The 24,450-nt window shown below is 39.9% G+C and overlaps 1 protein-coding gene across 1 annotated transcript in view; it reads left to right on the plus strand.

Moving 5' to 3' along the window:
- Nucleotides 1–24,450, plus strand: part of CUX1 (cut like homeobox 1) — a 198,428-nt gene that overhangs the window by 130,356 nt on the left and 43,622 nt on the right. Inside the window, exons 10-17 of the mRNA XM_085314717.1 lie at nucleotides 4,106–4,210; nucleotides 6,863–7,051; nucleotides 12,547–12,605; nucleotides 17,739–17,787; nucleotides 18,861–18,957; nucleotides 20,061–20,732; nucleotides 21,721–21,786; nucleotides 23,161–23,262. Of these exons, the coding sequence (XP_085170843.1) occupies nucleotides 4,106–4,210; nucleotides 6,863–7,051; nucleotides 12,547–12,605; nucleotides 17,739–17,787; nucleotides 18,861–18,957; nucleotides 20,061–20,732; nucleotides 21,721–21,786; nucleotides 23,161–23,262 (1,339 nt within the window). The remainder of the gene's footprint in view (nucleotides 1–4,105; nucleotides 4,211–6,862; nucleotides 7,052–12,546; nucleotides 12,606–17,738; nucleotides 17,788–18,860; nucleotides 18,958–20,060; nucleotides 20,733–21,720; nucleotides 21,787–23,160; nucleotides 23,263–24,450) is intronic.

Below are 24,450 nucleotides of genomic sequence, written 5' to 3' on the forward strand. Positions count from 1 at the left end.
CTCCATTGCTGGAAAGAATAAATGCCAGAGCCGTGGACTGTCTTTCATGCCACAGATTTTCTGATGCCTTACTTTTGTTTTGTGGAAGGTGAGGTGGGCTAAAGTTTTAAAATAAGTGTTTGTATCTCCAAAGTTAGAAAATTTGTAGAGCGCACAGAACCAATGTGCTTTAATAGAGCTTACATTCTGAAAAGCAGAGCTCGTGCAGTWGCCTTACAAGTAAGGGAGTGTGAACTGTAAGTGCTTAAAACCAATCATTGTAATTACTGCTGTAATTGGGCTCATTAATTTCAAAATACTTACTTGTGATAATATACATTTATATACCCTGTAGTAAGATTTTTGCAATGTATAGCGCTGTAGTTAGCATGTAATAAGAAAGTATAGTTTTGCTTATGGAACTTTAAGGGAAAGGTCTTACTGTTTGCGTCTAAGCGTCCCATTTTTCTATTCACACTGCTGGTCTTTGATCAAATTAACATTTTACTGCAAGTGGAAGAGCACTCGCTTCACATTATTCATTATCTTGTCAGGAAACAATGAGAATAATTTATACTGGATCTATTGTGTAAGGCTTTTCCTTTTTTTTTTTTCTTAAATTGGTAAGCACATGGCAACATTATGATCACGACTTATTGGCTTCACTGTTAACAGTATAATATTTACATATGATATTAAGGAGAACTGAAGTATTGTGGAATATTTATTTCAGCAGGGAGGGAGCTCTGTGCTGCTTTTTAGCGCTATAGAAAATAAGGAATTGTCTGAGCAAGGTGCAGTACTGTCATTGGGCATTAACGGAGAATTGGAGTCGTCTCTACTGGCACTAGCAGTGTGTCTGTCAATGGCCATCGCCGTTTTTCTAGGCAGTTCATAGGAGGTTCAGAAATAAGAAAGCAAATGTTTTGGCACTGAATGATCGAAGGCAASTCCAGTGTGAAATGCATGTTTCTTCAGTAAAACGGGTAGGATCATACAAAGTGAAGATTGTCTGAACTTCCTGGTGGCTCCAAGTTGTGTAAGTTTGCTAGATTTTAGCTGTTTTCCATATTGGCTCACTGGCTGCATGCTCTTTTTTATTTCAGGAAAAATTGTTCAACCATTTCTAAGAACAAGGTTAGGGGAAAAAATCTAGTCTTTCCCACATGTTAAAAGTTGTTGTTGCCGTTCTGATGAGAAGCCTGCTGTGCCCATAGTGAAGAGCAGGGTCTTGGCACTTCATGAGGGAGGATTTGCCTTTTTCTCAGGGTTGTATCTCCTGTTGCTTCAAATAGCAAAAAAGCCCCAAGTTTGGCCAGCGTGGAGCATCTGAAAAAATGTTCGCACGAGCTCCACAGAACCTGGTTTGAATTTGTCCGCTTTGGTGTGGGCGTCTGTCCGAAGCACGCTGCAGGCTGCCGCTCGCCGGGTTTTTCGCTTTTTGTTGCAATCAGCCAGAGCCGTTTTTGCGCGGAGCACTGGAATAGGGGCCGTTCCTCTGCRCTGCCCTGGCAAAACGGAGGCAACGACCGCGTGAAATCCTAGAGAACAAGGCCTGAGTTGGAGATGGAGCACGGAAAGTAGCAGTGAGGGTGGACAGGGACCGGATCAAGCAGATTTTTGAGAACAACCAGTGAGGCRAAAGAGGAAAGAGGAAATCATCAGGGTGAGACAAACTCTGGCGGTCGGTGGGTGTCGTTAGGCTGCTCCRGTTGCCTGCTTGTAAGAAAGGGCTTAGCTGCGGTACGCAAGCCGTGGAGGTCACACGCTGAACAGGGAGGAGAAAACGAAATATTCATTCACGGAGAAATACTCACTCGGTGAGTTGGATGGGATAGGGCCTTCCTTGGAAAAAAGGAAATAGCGTGTTGCATGCAATTCAGGACCATGCGTCATGAAGCAGTGTGCGCAGGGGGGTGGCTGAACATACAGCCAGGGCTGACTCTAGCTTTTCAAAACTTTTAAGTGCAGAGTTTTGAACCTGTAACGTTCCTTTAACATTTTTTGGGGGTGTAATTTATAATTTATATTGCAATAGCACCTAAAAGACATGCATAAGACACTGAAGATGTATATAATTCTGGCTTTAGAAGGCTTACATACTGGGGAAAAAAAGAAAATTTGACCAGTGTTTTCCAAACAGAATCATCCAAAGTTTCTGCTGATTTATTTCTAACAACGCGTCCTATGAAACCTTGCCGAATATTATTCACGGGATTGCAACAGGTGTTCTAAATTGGCTGGGGAGACTGTAGGAAGGGTAGCTGACAGCTTACTGTATGTGCAGATGTAACATCTATTAGAAATATCCTCTGTGGTTTCCTTGCATGCAAACTGAATAGATTCTCCAAACAATGCCGCTGTGCGTGGAAGCCATCAGCAGAACCGCTTAAGGCTGCAAAACCCATTACTTACACAACACGAGATGCAAGAGCAAGTACCGCGGTGTAGTAACTTGTCCTGCTTTGCAGTAGTTCCTTAGCAGTTATTAGATCAATATATTCACATACGCATCGAATAAGACGAGAGGAAATAATTTATCTCAGTCTGAAATTGTTAGCTTAAGGGTTTTTTTTTTTATCCTAATGTTATCCAGACACAAAAACAGCCACTTTCTCTTTTTTGGGTCTGCCTTTTTAATGTTRCTGCCGTTTGTTCGTGCACACAATAGGTTGTCTCCTGTGTTCTCGTTATTAGAGCCCTGTAACTGTACTTTTTACAATTACATTTTAATTACTGCTGTAGAACCTCTGCAAAATCACTTAATACAATGTTGTGAGCAAATAGTGCAGATGATGTGTTTAGGATTTGATTGTCTATAGTTTACTGATTGATTAAACATGCAGGCAGTCTGCTCGACTAGGGTCTAAGTCAGAGACCATGCAAAGGCATAAAGGTTTTTATATTCACTGAAAAAGAGGAGTTTGGCATGCAGAAGTATGGGAGTTTTGGTGGCTTAAAGATGGAAGTGTGAATTTATTATCCAATAAAGGAAGGAAGACATCAGGGTAAAGCATAGGTGCTAGTGAATAAAAGTTTTGGCCTTAATGGGTGGCAGCTCATGGGTTTGGAAGAGTCGGCATGTCTTGGAAGTGGAGATAGAAGATGATTTTTAGCTGTTTTCTGCCAGAAGTGAAGTGTGTCCTGCATGGAGCAGCCCATGTGAAAAGTAGCAATTACTCCGGGAGATAAACAGTGTGATAAACACAGTGAGATAAACAGTTTCAAAAAAAAAAAAAAAAAAAAAAAAAAAAAAAGAAAAAAAAAAAAAAAAAAAAAAAAAAAAAAAAATGTCTAGGCCATAAGGAGTATATACTATAAAAATAACCAGGTTTTGTTCCATTTTTCCTAATGAGAAAATGATATGCAGTAATGGAAAAGACTTAGTTGCTATTTATTGCCTGAAGTTACCAATCCACCTGTCTCCGCCCAAGCTCCTGTATGGAAAAACTTTCTGTAGAATTGTGCCTTCTCCCTTTTTATTCTCATTGAATATTTTTATGGCAATTTTGTCTAGCAGCCAAGTCATGAGCTTGTCAGCTGTTGCATAAATCCTCAGCAGTTGATAACTGATCTGTGCAAAATTGTCAGTGTAGGGTTAAATATTGCTGAGTAAATAGACCTGCTGAAAGAACAGAATCTACCAATTCATGTTTTGGGAAATAATTACTGAAGAAAGACAATCCRCAACATTGTATGTGTGTTAGAGAGAATGGTCAGAATATCTTTTAATTCAGCATTTACCCCTGAGAATTATTCCCATGAGGAACCTTGCAATAAAATCTGCTCGGTCTATGAGAATGGAAAGAAATTGAATAAAAAGACTCCATTTCCACTTGTATTTATTCAGTCTGGGAAATTCAGTGGGCCGCAGCATTAGTATCAGCAGGGGATTCCTTGCTCCTAGCGTTAAATTACTGTCATAATCGCTCAATTATTTCTTCCTTGTACTGTTTAAAATAAAAATCCATCACATTCTATGTTTTTTTTCTAACATTTATTAGGTTGAGTGTTTAGGAAAATCAATTATATTCAGTCAGGCATGAATTGATGAATGTTCTTGTAATAATTGTCAGTTGTTAAACTGAATGTACTTTCTCTTTTCACCTCTTTTCATTTCCTTCAGAGGGCAGAGGTGGCTCAGAGAGAGGCAGAGACCTTAAGGGAGCAGCTCTCGTCAGCCAACAAATCTCTCCAACTCGCTACACAGATCCAGAAGGCACCTGATGTGGTGAGAGAAAATATTTACTGACTCTTACAGGTTTCTGACATTCCTGCAGTACAGCTCTTTCAATTTATGCTCACAGCTATAAAAAGAGCAGTTTGGAATACTGCTTTAAACTTGGAGTTACTGGAATTGTATTGTTCAGTGTTGCAATTTTGTTAAAACTTCTGAAGGTGGTCAGAGGCTGCAAAAGACCACGAAGGGGACAGAAGTTGCTCTGCGCCTTGGTGACCGTGAGAGTCTGTAGTCTTCTTCAGCTGCCAGAGACCAGGCAGATAGCAGCAACTCTCAGAAATTACTTTGGATTGCTAGGAGCTTCAACGAAGCAGAAATAAAAGCAATACCATATAGCAAAGCGTGCCTTGAGTGGCCACAAGCGCAGTGTAGAGCCCGAAGTTTTGGGCTAAGGGGTTTCAGCTGATCTCCCCCAGAGTGCCCATTGCTATGGGCTTAGCATATGGTTTTCAGGGAAATTGGAGACAAAATTCTCTACCATTCTGTTTTTCTCTGAATATTTCTATCCTGTGAAATACAGCAATAAATCTAATAGAAGAAATTCAGAGAATTGAGAAGATAGCCTTTCCTCCAAAAGGTTTGTTTGGTTGTTGCCTTCTTCTGAAGGTTTCTAAATGAAGTGGATATCTCCCTTTGGAGAGGCGGGTAGCACTGCCTCTCAGCCAGTGGGGCCTTGCAGGACTCCAGCTGGTTCTGGGTTAGCAAGTATCACAGATGAGCAGACAAATTATATTGATTTTTGTTTGCCAAAGGAGAAAAAGGAGTATTTAAATGTAAATATGCAATTAAATAAAATGCGGTCTACTTCTAAGCAGCGAATTTAATCAACAAAAGAAATCATGGTCCTCAGGTTGCTTTTTCCTGTGAACCATGTACAGTCTTGACACTGGTATCAGAGAGACGCACAGTTGCCTTTAAAATGTATTTGCAGAGAATGAGTCACAAACCATAAGTCCTCCWGATCTGTTCCATCTGCTTCTAATAGGACCCAGTGTTTTCTCAGAGAAGTCAAAAGATAYGGACACAGGCTGTAGAGGAAAAAATAGTAATAATAAAAAGCCTGAATATCACTTGTAACTCTGAATTACCTGCCTCTTCCTATCTTGTGTCCTAGTCTTATCATTATTTTAACATTAGGTCTTTCTTGTATTTAACAGTACTTCTGCACTTCATTTATATTTAATATGACAACTACTGCAGGATGAAAATGATCATTATCTATCTTATTTCAGACTCTATGTTCTAGTCTCAATAGGCATAAGCAGCAGATGATTATACAACTTGTGATGTTTCATGCAAGCAAATTAGAGGTTTTTTTCAAGTTAAAAGTGTAGTTCAGGGTAATAGGAGAGCGTTGTTAACTGCTGTTCGTACATGCAGTTTTCTGAGARGCACAATGGTATATAGTCACTGAGAATTAAGCTAAGTGTTTAGAAGATAAGGAAAAGGTGTTTAGTTGTGCCTGTATTCTCCAGAAAAGAGGRTGTATACTATATTTCAGTCTGCTGCAATGTCATCTTGAATTGTGAGGAAAGTGCTTGGGTGACAGCATAGGTGGGTTAAATTTTCAGCTCTTTCGCCATAACATCTTTGGTATAATGCTTACTATYGGCGTCTCTCAGTAAATGGATTCTCTCCCACTTCACTGGTGTTTTGTGACGAAGAGCCATTAACCTCTGTAAGTTGCATTTTAGAGTTTTAGGTGGAATATGTGTTAGGTATTGGGCAACTTGGTGCTCCCTGCATCCACGCAAAAATTTCGTTAYGCTCTTTAAGGAAGAGAGGTTCAGAATCCTCCGATGCCTTATAGCTATTGATCTCTTCAGGCAAAAAGCAGACAAAAGAGATAGTACAATTAGTGGATATTATCTTTTCTGAATAGATTTACCTTCTTCTTTCCATTTCTGCCCTCCCCTTATTTTGTGCTCTGCTGGAAAGTCAGTCTAGTGAGGATGTTTCAGTCTTAAGGACTGATTTCACAACCTTTTCTGTGGAAATCTGTAGAAGAGAGATTGTGATTTAAGGAAGGAAATTTTGAAAAGTGGAGACCTTGGGGAGAATGCCAGCATCTTACGGTTATGTGTGCCCCCTTCCCCGTGGAGGAGATGCTTTAGTTGCTAGCAATAACATAGCAGTGAACAATTTTCATGCAAGGAGCAAGTTCATTGTAGCAGTTTGGGGCAATTTTTTACAATTTTGCCTGAAATAAGTGGCATACATATGAACAGCCAGAGGCATGTGTCTCTGCAGTTCATGATTAAGAAATTCTGCTCCATTACTTCAGAATATTTTATCTGATTAATATTTTGTAAGCACGGATTTTCATAGTTGTCAAAGCACTTGGACTATTAATAATGAATAGGGCTAAATAGAGCCCTTTGACTTTCACTACTGCGCCTTCCCAGTGCGCTTACAAAATAGGGAAATTTATTCTCTCCCGTATCCCCATTTTACTGAAGAGTAATCCGTAATCCTTGGGAGTAAACAGGTTAATTTTTCCAGGTCCATATAGCAAATCTCGAGAGTCCCAGATTTAGAAATGGTTTCTATCTCTCGTGCCGTGCTTGGTCCTTACCTAACCACCCCTCCTTCAAGCTTGTTGCCTTTATTTATGTGGTTTGATATTAAATTTTTTCACATCAGGAGCAGGCCATCGAGGTGCTAACACGGTCCAGCTTGGAAGTAGAACTGGCTGCGAAGGAGCGGGAAATTGCCCAGCTCGTAGAAGACGTCCAGAGACTCCAGGGCAGCCTCACCAAACTGCGGGAGAACTCCAGCAGCCAAATCTCACAGCTGGAGCAGCAGCTGACTGCCAAGAACAGCACGCTCAAAGTAAGGAGCAGCTCCGCGCTCGGCAGTTTTTCAAGTAGATGACTGACATACCAATATTGGGTTTTACTAATATAAGCTTTCTGTGGTTCTGAGAGGCACCGTAAAAGCTATTTACTACTTCAGAATGCTGTTGAATTCCAGTTTCTAGGATATTTTAGTCTAATTGATCACAGTTTTGCTGAAACCTAATTTACCTTTTTCTAGTTCTCATTGTTTTGAAGTTTGTTTTTGCAGAACGWGGCCACCATTAGAATTAAAGCCAGCAACAAAAACCCAAACATATTTACCGTGGATAGGTAGTGAAGGGGGCTGAACTGGAAAAGGCACAGAAAACCCTGTTTAGACTGTAAAACTTTTTAATTCTCATTCTAGTGTTTGGTATTGCTGACTTGCCAGGGATGCTCACTGTGCTGTATGGGGCCTATCTTTGAAGTTACCCGCTATCTCCTCCAGTTCTCCTTCCACTGGAAGAGAGAAGGGGATTGTTGAGTACATGGAAACAAGTAAAATTAAGATTCAGAAGGCAGGCTTTTTAGCCTTAACAAGAATTTTAAAGRTTTTTTTCAGCTGTTTATTTGCTGCACTGTCATTCCCATTGATAATTAGYGGTCCAGTCCTGTGCTCATTTGCATACCAGTGGCACATCCCTAAAACCACAGGAGCAGAAACATCTGACTGCTTCACGAGTGACCCCTTTACCTTTGGCTTTACTTTCCTTGTGTGCTCTTCCGCACGGTTCTGATCTATCAGTAAGCCTGAGAAATGCTTCCTGACGTCTGTTCTGAATCCGTTTCCTGTAACTCTTGTCTCCTTCATTGTTTTACCCTCTACAAGCTTTACATGGTAAACAAGATAAATTTATCTATTCCATTAAAGGCTTCACAGCTTCTTAGGTTTTTATAGTCTGAGAGTTTTTGAAAGCAGGAGACTGGTAGTGCCCACTTAGCTAACTGTGGCGTGGATAGCTTTTCTCTATCAGAATGATTTAATGTTCAGCCAAAACCCTCACAAATTGCTCGGATTCTGACATCATCTAGAGTAGACTCGTTTTGCTCTGTTGTAGTATAGTTTATGTGGACAAATGTCTGCTAGGGATGAAATTAGAAGTGTTCAGTACGCCTTTTGCATGTTTTAAGACAACCTTGCAGAATTTTCATGAAAATTCAGCAGAGCAAGGAAAATCTATTCGGTTCCCATACTGATGGTATCAGTCTCTGTCCATCTGTCACCGTGTGTGCACCACTCTTAATGAGGGAGAAAGGAGCTGGCCTTGTTTGGAGGGACAGATTTTGCTGGCTACACCGACGTTATGGTTTGTTTGGTTTGGGTTTTTCTCCCCCTCCCCCCCCCTTTTTTTTCTCTCCCCATAAAACCTGATAGAAAATATCTTGAGTCCTTGCACTTGACAGATTTTCTTGGAATAAAGCATGTTCCTGTTGAGGTCAGTATTAGTTTAGTCATTAACTTCAAAGGGARTAGGATCATAGAAATGACAGAGCAAGTCTTTGATTTTCATTTCATTAATCTGCTTCCATTTTCTCACAGGCTTGTCCAGCTAATGTTCTGTATGTAGGTTCTTATTGATAGGGTCTGATGCAGTGATACTGAGATGCTATTGATAAGTTTTAGTCATTTCAACGCCGTTTCACCTTATTTGCTGCACTGTAAAAAATACTTTAAATATACTTTTTTCCCCCAGAGTGCTGGGAAAGCCTGTGTCTGAGATATGTGGTACACAAAAACAAGTCTCAGTGATGATGTGTCAACCTCATGTTTGATTATAGAGGAATTGCTTCCAAAATAACTAAGACTGTAGTAATTGCCTCCGCAAAAAATGAATCCCAGTTTCACAAGTTAAAGCAATGTTYTCAGATCATATCTTGGGGGAATTCTTTAATACTCTATGACTTAGTGAAACAATACAGAAATACTTGAAAAATCATTGCTTCTTTATCTTCATCTGATCTAATGATCAGAATATGTCCTCTAGTAACAAGACCTCTCTAACTGTAATTATATTAACCCTTTATTGCTGGAAGTTAAGAGCTTCCCTGCTACTGCTAGTTAGCCAAGACACAGTGAAATCAAATGACCTTGGTTAATTGAATAAGGCACTTTTTAATTTGTATAGGCTTTTTTGGTTTATCACTGAGAACTAAACTAAACTGTTACTGTGATTGAGTTTTTAATGTATTAAGCCCCTTAATACAACTCGTGCTGTTTTAACTAAGGAAAGGCACTTTAATTATTTATTAATAGGATAATGATTGTTTGTTTGTTTGTTTGTCTTAATAACTTCAGAAGGGGCCCAGTCCGTGCATGATCCAAGATCGTTGTTCCTGTGTTCATTAGTACAGTGAATGCAAGATGATTTCTTAATATGGGCTATTTCCAAATTTAGTGTGTAGAAATACCACCGGTCCCTTCCTTCTGTCCCCTGCCTTGGTGCATTTTTATGGTGCTGGAGGACATTTGAATATACTTTGTTTTGTCTAAATTAACCAGGTTGATATTTAGTGCAAGAGATTAGTTCCTCCAGATTGTCTCACAGCTTGAACTTTTGTTATACTATGTTCTGTGCGTTTTACAGCGTTCTTTGAGACAATTACCATACTAATATATTTTAAAACAGTCGTTGCCTGGGAAGATGCCAAGGGCCTAAATGGTCTGCTTATATACAGACAYGGCATTCTCAGATGTTAGTTTGGGTTGTTTGTTAAGAGTATATGTTAAGGTGCAGATTTTCCATGGCAACAATCTCTGTATTAGCTACTTGGGAATGATGGATGTATGTTTCTTTCTTTTTTTTAATACCGTTCAAAGCAAAATATTGCAGGTTGCCAGAGTGTTACAACAGCATAAAATTGATCTTGTATCCTGAGACTCTAAAGCAGTTTAATTCCATCAATAGCTTCTTTTTTAAAATTGTGTTTTTTTCTGAGAACTGGACATAGCATATTCCTATATAGAATTACATTTATTTATATTGACTGTAAAATGAGAATCATTTGTTTTTCTGTATTTTGTATCTGTCCCTACAAAAGGCTTTTTTATTAACATATCTTTGCATAAGTAACTAATGCATTAAACCAAGGTCCATATATTTTTTTTTTTAATTTACTCTATTGCACTAGTTCTCAGTATAAAAARTAGTTGTCCCTACTTTAATAGTTGTTCTGCTTAGACCCAGAGAAATGCTGTGCTGTCATATGAGTTGCAGTATTGAGGGGAAGATGACTTGTAATGCACCTTTGCTGTAGAAAAGCAAAATGCTGTTAGAACTGATTAGAGTAACACGGCCAAGGGTCGCACACAGATGCAAGTGTGAAGTCTTGGGCTGCCCTCCCTTACCTGCATCAAGTTTTAAGACTGTCCATCYCGCTGCAGAATCGCCCTGCCGGTCTCAAGGGCTCGCGGGCTCACTGCCTTCATTTGAAGGACAGCTCTCGCGGCTTCGTGAGCCCGGGCAGGGCTACCATCTGGAGGCCTTGTTACGTGAACAGCGTTCTGCTCAGCATCAAGCTGGAGCTCGAAAAGCTGCTTGAACTTGTGGCATCTACTGGCCTTGCAGACAATTTTCCAGAACCAAAGTGATGCTCTTGGACCCAGGCAATTACATACTAGGTTTGCATAATGAGATTTTGTCCTGCATTGGAGGTCATCAAAACAGCTGTGATATTTCCATAGGATTTTCCTAGTTACATCGGCATGGGATCTCTCAGCAAGGCTAACACACCTGTAGTGCCCTGCCTGCTATATAAAAGCAAAGCAAAGCCAATACTTCCTGTGTCTTCCTTTTGGTAAGGCAGGAGATGTCAGGAGAAATCACTAATGCTTGCGCTGTGTTTTGCCACGTGAAGAAATTTGTTTTAGCTCAGATGGGTTGGTTTTTTTTCTTTTTTTAACACAGTTAGAATAACTACACAAGTAACTGATTGCTAATATGGTAGGACATAACACTTTCTTAGAGGCTGTTCATATCATCAATGTCCCACAGAATACAAATTCCACATTTAAAACCCATTTCTGCTCTTCCTCAGTAGGCGGTGAAGGTGGTTCGTTAGGGTGGTTTGCCTAATTAGCCAGAGTGGCTCTCACCTGGGTATTACCAGGAAGGCAAATTGAAGGATGCCTCTTGACAGCAGCACTGCAGGATTGTGGATTATGGTATCAAAAAGCAGGAAAAAGAACTTTAAAAGGCCCATATATTGATAATGTGGATGACCACGTTGTCACTGCCTTTCAATATGCCCACTAATGGTGGGGCAGGGATTCTGAACAGGGTTGTTGAGATGATCCCAGCTCATACTCGCACTTCACGCCCATCCCTGCATTCAAACACACAGCTCAGGAGGAGCTGTAGGATCTCCTGGAATTCATTTCTCCACCGAAGACAGCCTCTCCCAGGCAGAAGGGCCCGTTTTTCTCTTTCTGTGTCTCATATTCCGCTGCTTTGCAAGGTAGATGCTCTCTCTTTGAGAGTAGCGCGTCCTTGTGTTGCTTCTGTGCTCTGTGACCTTGGGGATGCTTTGCCAATTTGGCCACGAAGTATTCAAGTGAAGCAGACCTAGCCGCAGCTTATCCACAGAAGTTGCAAGCCCAGCCCGTGAGTTTTGCTCTTTCTTTGCTTAGATCAGGTGCGCCTGCACCAAGCAAAGAAGCGATTACTGCAAATTGATGTGGCTTCTGCAAGCAACGTAACCAGCAACCATTATGTATCACTATGTTTTAGGCCTCCTGACGCATTTATCCCGTAGTGCTGAGCACTGTTGTTGGGAGCAARGGCTCTGGGGTAAGCGCCGAATGTGTGGCATTGCATTCTGGATTGCGTTAGGAGGTTTGTTTCGACATTTGTGGCATCTTCACGCTACGGAGAAGCCATTGAGACCACCCCAGGTCAGGCGGACCTGAGCAAAAAGACCTGCAGAGCGGGTCTCAATGCTTCGTCTCCGGTGTGCAACCGTGAGAGTTATTGCAATAAGTAACGCTTGTGAAATGACTTGGTCCAGCTRTTTTGTTTGGGCATGAGGCATTGTAGAAATCTTACGCACCTAAGGCGTTCCAGGCAACAAGAGCTTCTGTTTTTTTTATTTATTTATCATRTAGATAAGGTTATCGAGAAGTGTCATATTAAGAATACAGTATGTGCCACAGCATCCTTCTTATCTGCTCAATTTATTGGTTTCGGAAAAAATTTGAACCACCTCATTTTTAATGCCTTTTCCCCCCTAATCTCTATCAAATGTGTGATAGTGGCATTGYAGACAGCCCAGTTGTGACCTTCTGAGTTCTCTAATGCTTGGCACTCTGTAGAAAGAGTGAGGTATAATTGTGTTTATGTTGAATTGGTTATAGTTTGTTTTCTAATATATGTAAATTATGCATCATTAACCCTCACTTGTGCACTGCTGTATATATGGGATAATTTAAAGATGATTTTGAAAGCCTGCAGAAAAAAATTCTAAATAATTAAATCCATATTCTTTCTTTTAAAGCAACTGGAAGAAAAACTGAAAGGACAGGCTGATTATGAAGAGGTTAAGAAAGAATTAAAGTAAGTGTTAAATGCTTACATAACTTTTTCACAAACTTTAGTTTAACAATGCTTGTTAAATAAAGCCACAAATCTGTGTTCTTGGAACAATAAAGAATTCAGTCAAAACCACAAAGACAGGGAAATAAGGATCTTGGCTGAAATTGCATCCAGAACCAGTGCAACTGCTGTATCTGAGAGCACTCCTTTTTTGCTGCAGCAGGATATTGCAATAGTGAATAATGACAGTGTCCATGAAGAAAGGGCTCTAAAATTATGGTCCACTCAGGGTAAAAAGCTGGAAAATCTCTGTTATTTTAGATTGATGACTCTACATGAAACTGTTGGTTAAGATTTTCTAATGCAGATCCATGAATTTAATACCAGGCCTTTGGCCATAATACCCATCCGCTACCTCTGCCAGCCATTGTGCAGCACTTACCATTTTAATGCTTGTTTCACAGTATATTTTTGCTAATATATTGTGGTTTTAAACTAATGCCACAGTCTCTTCCTGATGCAAGGTTTTCTTAAGAGACTTAAAAGAGCCTTATTTTAAACTATAACAAGATAAGCTGTCAGGTTCGGAAGAGAAAGTTTTTCACTAGAAATATGTTTGGTGTCAAGGTTTAAATAACTGCATCTCTTCTTTCCTCATTCTGGCATTTTTGTGCATCTTTTAAGGAGAGTGAAACAATGTTACCTTCGTTAATGAGGGATTTCAGATGAGCCTGGAGTCATGTGCTTTTATTTACAAGTCACTGGAGAATATTCAAAGGCAGTTTGGTTTTGCAAGCCCAGTGACTGTCCGGCTCCCGCTGCCCTTAACTCAAGCCCCACTGGCTGCAGCCCTGGTTCGTTGCCAGCTACACTACCTGCTGGTGTAGGTATAAACTTGCAATAAAATAAAATGAGTTACCCATTTTTTAAATTGATCACTGTATCTGAATATTAACTAGTCTTAAAAAAAGCTAATCTATTTTAGTGRCACAGCTAAATATGTCTGTTTTCTCTCCTAACTTAAGTTAAATGCAGCTTCAGATTTCAGCCAATTTGTGCTTTCATATTTAAGTAGCATATGTGAATTAGGCCAGAGCCTTCAAACTCACTTTGTGAGTGTGTACGTGAATGTACTGAAACAGCAAATGAATTTTAAATCCTGCCTGGTTTATTGCTTTTACTTTAGATACGGAACTCATTTGGATCTCTGTATTTCTGGCAGTACTGCTTTCTTTATATATATATATATATATATATATATATATATATATTTTATAAGACTAATGTATATGAGGGGAGGGATAGATGGAAAGCAGGTAGGAGGTCCATGAGAAGTTATGCTACAGTAGTGTTAATATGGCCCTGTGTTTTGGGAAAGCAGAATTCTGCCCGTCGTCTTGGACATCTTTTTATTGCAGGAACTGACAAGTTTTTCCTGGATCTCTGAAAATTCAGATGGTTCCTTGTTCCTGCTTTTATATTTCCTGATTCGTGGGTAGCATTTCTCATCTGGGAGTGCGGCTTTCCAAGAAGGGTGGCTTTGGAGGCCCAGCCAGCCAGCTCGTACGGAGCTCTGGAGTCTTTCCACCATCCTGCTGGCTGGTGGGGGGTCAAGGCCTCMTGGGGCAGCCGTGCAGTTTTACAAGGCTCCGTTTGTGACTCAGAGAATACTCTTGGAGCCTGAAAAATCTCCGAAACGGCTCCATGCTGACAAAGGAGAAGGAAGGGAAGGAGTACACATGAATTCCTCTCACCTTCCTAGTTACCAGACAGCGCATAGTCCATCTTGCAAGCAACTGGTTACTTGAAGCTACAGTATAGATGTAATTTAAAATATTCTTCACAAAATCAAACAGGAGGAATTGCATGCTCACCTTAATATATTGTCATTCATATGAAATCTTAAAGTCATGAACATCTATGTGGTTTAGTTTATCTGCTCCTCAACTCGATATAAATAGGAGTAATTTTCAAAACTCTCATTTAATTCCAGAGCAGCTACAGCACAGCCAGCAGTGATGCATGTTTCCTAAAGCCACAGTAAATGCAACCTCTGGCTGTTGCTGACTAACAATTGTAGCTTTCTCATAGCTACAGTTGTATGAGTTTAAGACATACATTGCTAAGTGGAGCCTGACCAAAGGGGCTTGAGATTCTAGTACAATCCAAAAGTGGAAGAATTATAAGACCTCCATTTTCCTTTACCATCCCAAAGATGTTAGAGATATCCTAGAATGAGGAATTGTGAACAGGAGCCAACCTTTATCCTTGGAGGAACTTAACTGAGTCCATATTGAGCACTGGGGCAGAAGAATTCCTTACTGTCTGGTTTGGCTTTTGTTCCAAATGGGCTTTAAACCTGGCTTTGAGATCTGAGAGCTCTGATTCTCCCTTCAGGCCTCTCAGGTACTGACCCTCCTGCATTGCAGCTGGCATCACAGGAAGAAAATGTTGAGCTGTTCAGTGCACATTTTGGTTTAGAACAAGGTCTTCCAAGTGCAGGTTTGAGCCACAGAATCACTTTTCGAAAATACTGGTAACTGATCTCAATGAGCAATGGATTGAGCTGAGACCTCATGGGCAAAGATTCTTCTGGAATCCAAAGGGGAAACATCTTACTCCCTCATTTGGAGAGTCATTTTTGGCTTCATGTTGTTTAAGTCTCACATGATTTGAAAAATAAACTTGTTGTATTGAATTGTCCTCCGAGGACAATTCAAGATGCCATTAACCTGTTTTTAATATATTTGGGGTTTTAAGAGTATAGGGAATTACCTGTGTAATTGCTAGAAGGCTATTTCAGGTAGCAAAGAATGTCTCTACTTTAAACAGGCAAAGGTTGCAAAGTTTGCAGCAGAGGTTTGAATTTGGGTTAAGCCTGCTCCAAACTCACTGAGAACAGTAACTGCTGCAGCGCTCAAGATCTCATTTGGTCCCAGGTGACAGTGAGCCCTGGGAACTGAACAGATTTGGTAGAAAAGAACTGTTGGTACCGAAAACCCAATATTCACATTCAACATGTTCAGGATTAGTGTGTAGCTCAGACTAGTTTTAGTCTGGTTCTGCAGTGAGCGTAGCATGTGAGTTGTCAGAGCTCATCACGCACACTCCTCCGAGAGTCCGCAGCTTCTGTCGGTTTAGTTTCGTCCAAAGGGGAACCCAGTTCCTATGCTCCAAGACTGCTCTGCATGGCAAACTCAAGTGTGGTAAGTGGGGGTTACTGGGAGATTTGCTTTGGAAGTGTACTACTGATTCAAACTAAAATGATRAAAATAGAAACGCCTGTGATTTGGTATGGAAAGTTTGCCATGTGATAAATTGCTGTTACAGGTTGTTTTTTCTTTAATTGAGATGAGTCTCCTCATTTGACCATCATAAGGAGATGYATCACTCTTTGCTAACCTCTCAGAAGCCCATATTCTGCAGAGTCTACGGGTAGAGGGTGAAAACTAAGTTACCTCCCAGGGCCTGGGTTTGTTTCCTAGGTGGGTCTCTCTGTATTTGTCTTCCCCTACCCCTTCGAGTCCTGGCGGACAGAACTCTGCCTCTCAGTAGGTGTCCCAAGCAACACTTGCTTCCAGGAATGGTCAGCAACCTGGGCAAACGTGCCTGTGATGTCAATGTAATGTCACGGTCTTTAACTACTAAAGCCATTAGTAAGTAATTGTTCTGCTTGACAATTTTGCCATTAATGGCGGAAAAGAGGCACTTGGGCRCATAGGTGAACTGTTGTGCCTGCGTAAAGCAGAGGAGTCTTGACAGTCTTACTTCGTGTGCTTGCGTGTTATGTAGAGGCTACCTCTGCAGGGATTTCTGCTGGCGAGAAGTGTCGTCCAGTGGTAATATTATGAATCTGATGGGCTGAATTTTGTGGTGTTTATTAATTATTATATTTCTAAGAATGCCTGTCAGAATTAACACTGTATGCAGTGGGTAATGCACAGATGCAAAACAGATGAGGTTCTGCCTCAGGATGATTTTTTTTTTCTCTTGGATTTGCTATGACTTTGTGATCTTGTATGAGTCACTGAGACRAGTGATTTTCAGAGCGTCAATTGATGGTACATCTAATTCTGGATTAATGCACAGACAGATTTATAGAGGTGCTTGACGCCAGGCGGTCTGAGGCAGCTAATGAGTGCTGGGTTCCTGATTGACTCCTAGTAGCATCCTAAACTATTTTATACATGTTAATACTGGCCTTCTGCTTTTTGTGACTCAGTTTCCACGTTTGTTACATAATTAAATTTATTCTTCCCTGCCTCACAAAGTGCCTGGTGCTTTACATATGAAAAAATGCTCTATAAACACTATATCTGTTTATGTATTTTTCTTCAGCAAATGAATGTCTTCATTGTGCAGTGAGAAGCTGAAATCATTTATTGCTTCAGTCTTAGGAATTTAACATCCTGCCTGCAGCAGGCCTATTTAAAAAAAAATTTATAAGACAAAGCAAATTAATAAGATTGAATTCCTGTAAGATTCTCATTTACTGGACTAACTTGAAGACTTTGAAGAGAGAGGTCCTTTGACTACTCACTTTTTAAATAAAATATTGACAATGAGACTATCAGATTCTTCTCTTAATATATTTATAAATATTTGGATCTGTCATATTTCTTAAGAAATACTGTGCCATTGTGTCATCCYCTTGCCACAGAGCTAGAAGGTTATTAAAATGAAAAACTGCCTTTTAGCCTGTAGTGTCTTGATCGGGAAGATTATTTGTGCATATTTTTCTTGATATGTGAGCTGATGTATATTATACAAAGTATCATAACCGTAATGGTGATTTCCCTGTTTTTTTGCTTTGCTACAACTTTTTCAGTCCCTTCAAGCTTCACAGATAAATTTATATCGTCTCTGACAGCTTAAAATGTTATATCCTTATTAACCTTTAAATTTACGCTTTAAACTGGCCTGGTGGGATTGCATATGGAATGATTTAGATGACGCTTGAGAAAATTTTCTTATCCAATAACAAGTTTGAATAGTTATTCTGTATTCATTATCGGATTGCATTACTGCAAGGAAAGTTGTTGAGGTATCTCCGATAGTGTTGCTGGAGAGCAGGAAATTATACTGTTAATGCTCATTAGTGGAGTTACTATGAAAAGAAGAAATAGAAAATAATTGTTTTTCTACCTTCCACAGTATATTGAAATCCATGGAGTTTGCACCATCTGAAAGCTCTGGTGCACAGGTACTGAATTTACTTTCGTTTTCTTAATTATTTCAGCAGTTCAATTAAATAACAGAATATTTGAGCTACAGTTCATTTGTGTAAACGTGGGCAGTTTCCTATTGATCTGTAAACCGTGATCTCCTACATATCCGTAAGATACTGAGATATATGGGTGGATCTTTGCTTTCCTGATTTTCATGTGTAAAAAGCTGAACCGAACATTTTTTGTCTGTTAATTTCTTGTAAGTGGTCAAGGACAAAGAATGACGTTTCAGCTGCCGTTTGAACGGATAACCATAACGTTGTGAAGTTGAGTCTTTATTATAGAGATACTAGCATTGGCATACAGCTGTGTTGAAATGTGCGTGTTTCCTGGACTGATTGTACACTGGGCAAGGATTTCAGCATTTTTAAATCTTTGTTAGCCTTGAATATAACATTTACGAAAGAAAAGAAATAAACCTCTGGAGTACTGAGGAGTAAAAATCTCTGATATTCCAGCAAGTTAATCGCACTTAAGATCGAAGGCTGTGAATTAAATTTCTGCTTCTGAAATGTGAACTGAATATCAATATACTAGGATTAATTTCCAGTGTACTCTTTAATAATTATGGGTTAGATATTTCGAGGAAAGTAAATGGCAGGTTTCTGTGCCTGATTTTATTTTTCAACAGACTGTTTACACTGAAACACAGCATATCAAGGAAATGCTTAACTTTGGTCTGTTGACGTAGAAGAAATAAAATAATCTTAACTCCTGTTTTAATCAGATTAAAAGAAGTCTGCAGCTTTTAACTTGAAAGCATGCCAGTACCATTTTAAAATAAGTAGGATTAAGAAAATGTTCCATTACACATCTCAAAATAATGCAAAATTGATGAATGGTTTACAATGAAAATTAAACAGTATATTTGTGCTACAGCTCATGAAGGAACATTCAGTGAGTCCTCCAGATATATGTATGATGAATTCCCCAACCACATTCGTAGCAAAGATGAGCACTTTTTTCCCCTCTTCTGAAATCCTTTTTAGTGACTGAGTGAGTCTCTTAATGCTTTTGGAAACAAACCTCCCACTTTGATTTTCTTTAGGATGCATCTAAGCCCCTGGAGGTGCTGCTGCTGGAGAAGAACCGCTCATTGCAGTCTGAGAACGCCACGCTGCGTATCACTAATAGTGACCTGAGTGGTAGGTTGACACGATTTTCCGCTATTATGGTTTGTTTGATATCTTGTAGAGGGAGGGAGGGTTGAATGAGAGATGAGMGTCTGTGCTCGTGCATGGCAGAAAGACTTAACAGGCGACAAGAACATTGAATAAGGTTTGATTTCGGCTGTTTTGTAGACTGGATAGTAAAAATAAAACTTGGAGACCTCAGAGACTCTTTAAAGGTTAGAGAAGCGAGGCATTACAAGATGTACCAAGTGGTAGTGTTTGAGGCTGTCTTCTGTTTTGGGAACAAATTCATCTGTGGCACCAGAAGTCTCTTCCCCCACACACAATGTTATGCAAAATGTTTGCATGTAGAACACAATAATCTTCCTGTCTGATATACTTAGATATACTACCAGCAGGTCAGTTTTGGAAAAACAAAATACTTTCTTTTTAGCRAAGCGTGTTTGCCGTTCAGGTTTCCTAATGTGGGCTTTTTACATTTTGTGTGCACATTTTTTAAATGGCAAGTCATGGAATTTCCAGATACTTTAATGCTTATGGTTTTTGCAGCTGGAAGAAAGTAAAAAGTTGCCACTGGCACTRGGATTACTGAATTCAGAAGTGTTTATGACTTTAAACTGAGTGATCTTGGTGCATCCACCTAATGGTGATTTCTTTAATCAAATTGGTTTGTTCCAAAATGTAAATGTTTGCTGCATTTGGGTTCAGTCAGGTCCAATGAGTAATGTCTTGAATGAGAGACATCAAAGAGACTTGCTGTCTGTAACTGAATTTATATTAAATGTATGACTGCACTTCATGTAATTGTTCTAGTTTTAATGTTTGTAAGGGGGATTCTCCAGGCTGCAACATACAAGAAAGGTGCAAACATGAAATGCATGTTGTTTGTTTTGGGGGCCTTGTTTGGCTTATTAAAATTTCAATTATTAAAAAATGAAACAAAACAAAACAAAAACGAAAACAAAACAAAACAAAAACAAAAATGTCCCACCGCCACCTCATTGGCCCTTGTAAATCTGCACTTTTTTCCCTTTGCGGGGCAAACTTTGCATTTTTTATCTTGGTTTTTCCCTCTTTAATCCCCCATAATGCATTATGTTTGACCTTCCTTGTAGGGTCAGCCAGGAGAAAAGGGAAAGACCAGCCTGAGAGTCAGCGTCCTGCAACCTTGCCGGCCTCCCCTCCTTCTCAGTTGCTCCGCAACGCGGGGGAGCAGGCTTCCAATACTAATGGTACACACCAGTTCTCACCAACGGGTTTAAGTCAAGACTTTTTCAGCTCATCCCTGGCAAGCCCCAGCTTACCCCTGGCCTCCACAGGAAAATTTGCACTAAACTCTCTCCTCCAGCGACAGCTAATGCAGTCCTTCTACTCCAAGGCAATGCAGGAAGCAGGAAGCACAAGCATGATTTTTTCAACAGGTCCTTACAGCACAAACTCCATATCTTCCCAAAGTCCATTACAACAAAGTCCGGACGTAAATGGCATGGCCCCGTCTCCCAGCCAGTCAGAAAGTGCTGGGAGCATCTCTGAAGGCGAGGAGATAGACACGGCCGAAATTGCACGTCAGGTGAAAGAGCAGTTGATCAAGCACAATATTGGACAGCGGATATTTGGACATTATGTGTTGGGACTGTCTCAAGGGTCTGTGAGTGAGATACTAGCCCGGCCAAAGCCATGGAATAAACTGACTGTGAGAGGCAAGGAGCCATTTCATAAGATGAAGCAGTTCCTCTCGGACGAGCAGAACATCTTGGCTCTTCGCAGCATCCAGGGTAGACAAAGAGGTAAGCGCTTGTTGGCTAAGGGGGTTGCCGTCTCTTTCTGTTAGTTACAAATGTAAAAAACAGTGCGAGTTTCTGCATATGAGGCCGTTTATGCCTTGCTGTTGTTTTCACCTCAATCAGATGTAGGTGCAGAAAGTACAGTTTTCTAGGTCTAATTTTCAGGACTGATACAGGTTAGTATGTTTGTTTGCTTATACTTTCTTTAGCCACTTGTATTTGTGAGGCAGGGCAAGCAACAGGGATATTAAATCTCTTTCTTCAAAATAGCTGTGTGTCAGAGCTAAATACTGCGCAAAAAGGGTCAGTAGCTACTAATAGTGTCAGCCCTCTGAATTACTTGAAAGTTTTTATTTGGGATTGTTTACTGAGAACAGAGTTTTGTTTTGACTTGTGCAATTTTTCCGGAGTGTTTTGACAAAATAGCATAGGTGATGCATGAGATGACTAATTAGGTAAAAATCCTAATTTAAAGCAGCTTTGCATATTTAAGACAATGATTTTAAGAAATAACATATGCATTTCATTGTGATTCATCTTGAACAACGACTTGAGATTTACGTTTAGAGAAACCGAAAAGTAAGTTGTTTACAGTCAAGAAATACTGGAAAGGACAGGCAGGATTTTCCTAGATTTTGTTTAATTGAAAGCGAACACTGTTAGATTTATAATCTGCTCTTCCTTTTGATGATTGCACTTGAGGGGATTATCTGCCCATCTTTAACCTCTTCATTTTTGGTATCTCTAGGCATTTATTTATATCTGTCTAATCTCCTTTCCGAACGTAGCTGTAATCTTTATTAACAAATCAGCCAGCCTTGCTTCTTCCAAAGTAGCCAGCTCCTCCAGCGCTCAAAGACTCGAGGCTTTGAGGCGAGCTCCAGCGCTCGCGTTTAGGGACACGCTGCTATCTTTTCATGTCGCACAGCCCATGATGTCAGAGCAACCATCCCCTGATTGTTTTGTTCTTACCAAACTTGTTTTTCAACAGAGAATCCAGGCCAGAACCTGAACAGACTATTTCAGGAAGTACCGAAACGAAGAAATGGGTCTGAAGGTACGTCACAGGCAGGTGTTTTTCTTTGCAGTCGATATCTAGGGAGTGGAGTGTGCTTTAGCTGTGTGTTTCCTTAAAACTGTGCAGTTTGATTCTGGCCTGGAATCTGATAGAAAAACAGACAGTAAGTATAAAACAAACCATGGGTTAGAAGAACACTTTGCTTTTTCTAATTCCACTGCCGCTGTACTAACTTAACCCTGTTTGGATACTTTTTCCACTCCCAACCTCAGTATGTACGCAGATAAAAAGAGAGAAGTGGTAGAAGTGGCTTTATAAAATCTCTTCCCAGCAAATCTCCTGAAATGCTATCTTTGCTATTTTTGTGATTCTAGAGCAAGAAAAGTACACAATACCGTGTAATTCCAACAGAAATAGCGTACTGCTTCTGCTATATATTATCCGTCTTTCTCCTCATGGGGCTTATGTTAACAAATACGCTTTAAGATACTGTTAAATTAGCGTGAGACTTGCTTCAGTATGGTATATGAAACAGTCTGAACACACAAGAAGTGAACATTAGGTTAGTAAAGTATCGTTGAACAGGAAGTTTGAACATTTTCCTTCATTTATGGATTAGTTGCAGAATTTTTCTGTTAGCAAGACAAGAAGAAAAAACGAAGAAGTATCCCCAAAAAATCTGCAGTTATTTTGATTCCAGTCAGTCATCCAGATCACTTACAAATGATATTTACATAGTGAACAGTGCATTTAAGTGCAGTAGGTTTCAAAATCACAGGAATTTTCCCTCCATTTTTTCCCTTAGTGGTTAAAAAAAAAAAAAAAAAAAAGAAATAGCTATTAACTGGAGAGCACTTCAGATAGTTATCAGTGCTTAAATGAATGTTTCTCTTAATGTATTAACCTCTAGAGAAGTAAAAATTATTTTTAATTTCCTATTCCTAGTTATTTTTTTAATTTGTTTTGGGCTGAATATGTACTCAACCTAGTTTGCATAGAAGCTAATGCAGTTTTGAAGGAGGATTCCTGATCTTAGCTTTCTTCTTTTCCCCTCCAATTCTTAACCCTTCTGTTTCCTCTCCTCCTCTAAACAAAGGAAAAGAAAGAAAATAGACCTATATGTGTTTTAATGGATAATGAATATATGACCGTCTAGTTCTTCTACTGATAATCTCAGTGTTTTCATCATTCCAGCGTAGCTAGTGAAACAGGCTTTTTTGTAAAGAGGATGTTTTTGGTTTATTACGTGAAGTTCTTTCTTACATTAGCAAATGACGGTAAAAGTCCTGTGCAAACTGTTGTCAGGCGGTGCTGGCAATATATCAGTGTGTGTTGTCTTTGCATTAAAACAAAGGAAAAAGAGAAAAAAAACAAAAGTTTTCCTGGTGTCATTAGTTTTGTTTTCCTCCTCAGGTAATATAACCACAAGGATCCGAACCACAGAGACAGGCTCTGATGAAGCCATCAAATCCATTTTAGAACAAGCCAAAAGGGAGCTGCAAGTACAGAAAACAGGTACAGCCTCATTTTGCCTCCTATTCTTTTTATTTCAGAATTTAATTAAAACAATTATCATGAGCTTTCTGGTCAGTTAATTATATTCTTAAAACCTTGAGTGTAGGTTTGAGGAGCTTTTTTTTTTTTYCCCTCCAGTGGAGTTGTTTTTGCCTGTAGCGCAGCCCAAGTCAGGCTGATGCACTTTGCTTTGCGATGGAGGCTTTGCTCCGTGCTCTCCTCAGTCTCRCCTCGCTCCTTGCAGGATGGAAGCTGAGGTTTCTGAGCACCTTTTCCGAAGGCGAAAGCTCTGCCTTCTTTGCACAGCTGCTGGTAGCCACCAYGGAGCGTGCATCTGCCAGTTCCCTCTTCTACCAGTGCCTCTGTGCAGAGGGAGCAGCTCCTGCTTTCCCTTTTCCCCAGGCTAATTCTGGCCCCAGGGACAACAGCATGGGAGAGGGAGCTGCACAGACTCGTCTCCTTCGTGGCTGTCTGAAGGTCACGACTGAGCCAGCAGTTATCGGTCATATATTACAATCTCACTGTGTACATCATGTCCTGAAATTATAATGGAGTCAAACTCTGGCCTGACTTCTACATGACTGCATTTTTGGTTGTGGAATGCAAGGAAATCATTCTTTTTCCCGTGAACGGGCAGGCAAATTCAAAAAGCGTTTCATTTCTGAAGAACATCATAAATGTTTAACAGCTTGGCCTGAGATAAGTTTAATTTCCTATTTTATGCTGTCAGGTAGCTAACATTTCAGCCTGCTCTATAGCCCTCACAACTTTAAAACAGTTTCCAATGCTGCTAAGGAGCTGACGCTGAAGTAGGAAGTCCTTTGCATTACTTCTGTTTTGTTTCTTTACAGTAAATGCTGATTTACAGTTTTGGGTAGTCATCTTTGAAATGAAAACCAAGCTAATCTCACAGCAAACTGTAAAAGACTAGTCAATGTATGATTTAAATAAATAATATGACTTTGTAGAAGTAATGATTACATACAGAAAAATACGGTCTTTGTGCAGTAAAATGCAAACAAGTTGTTCAGTGGCATGTGTCATCTGAGAATCTCAGACTTTTTTTTCAACTATTAATTCAGCCTCACCCCCATCGTGAGACCAGTAGATAAAGCAGAAGAGATGGTCCCGCTGACTTTTTTTTCCCCAAATTTTTTTTAGTTTTTCATCTGTTTTTATAGTGTGTAA

The sequence above is a fragment of the Rhea americana genome, unplaced genomic scaffold (genome assembly GCF_003343005.1).
Source record: "Rhea americana isolate MKP2758 unplaced genomic scaffold, rheAme1 scaffold_111, whole genome shotgun sequence".
In the NCBI taxonomy this organism is placed as follows: domain Eukaryota; kingdom Metazoa; phylum Chordata; class Aves; order Rheiformes; family Rheidae; genus Rhea; species Rhea americana.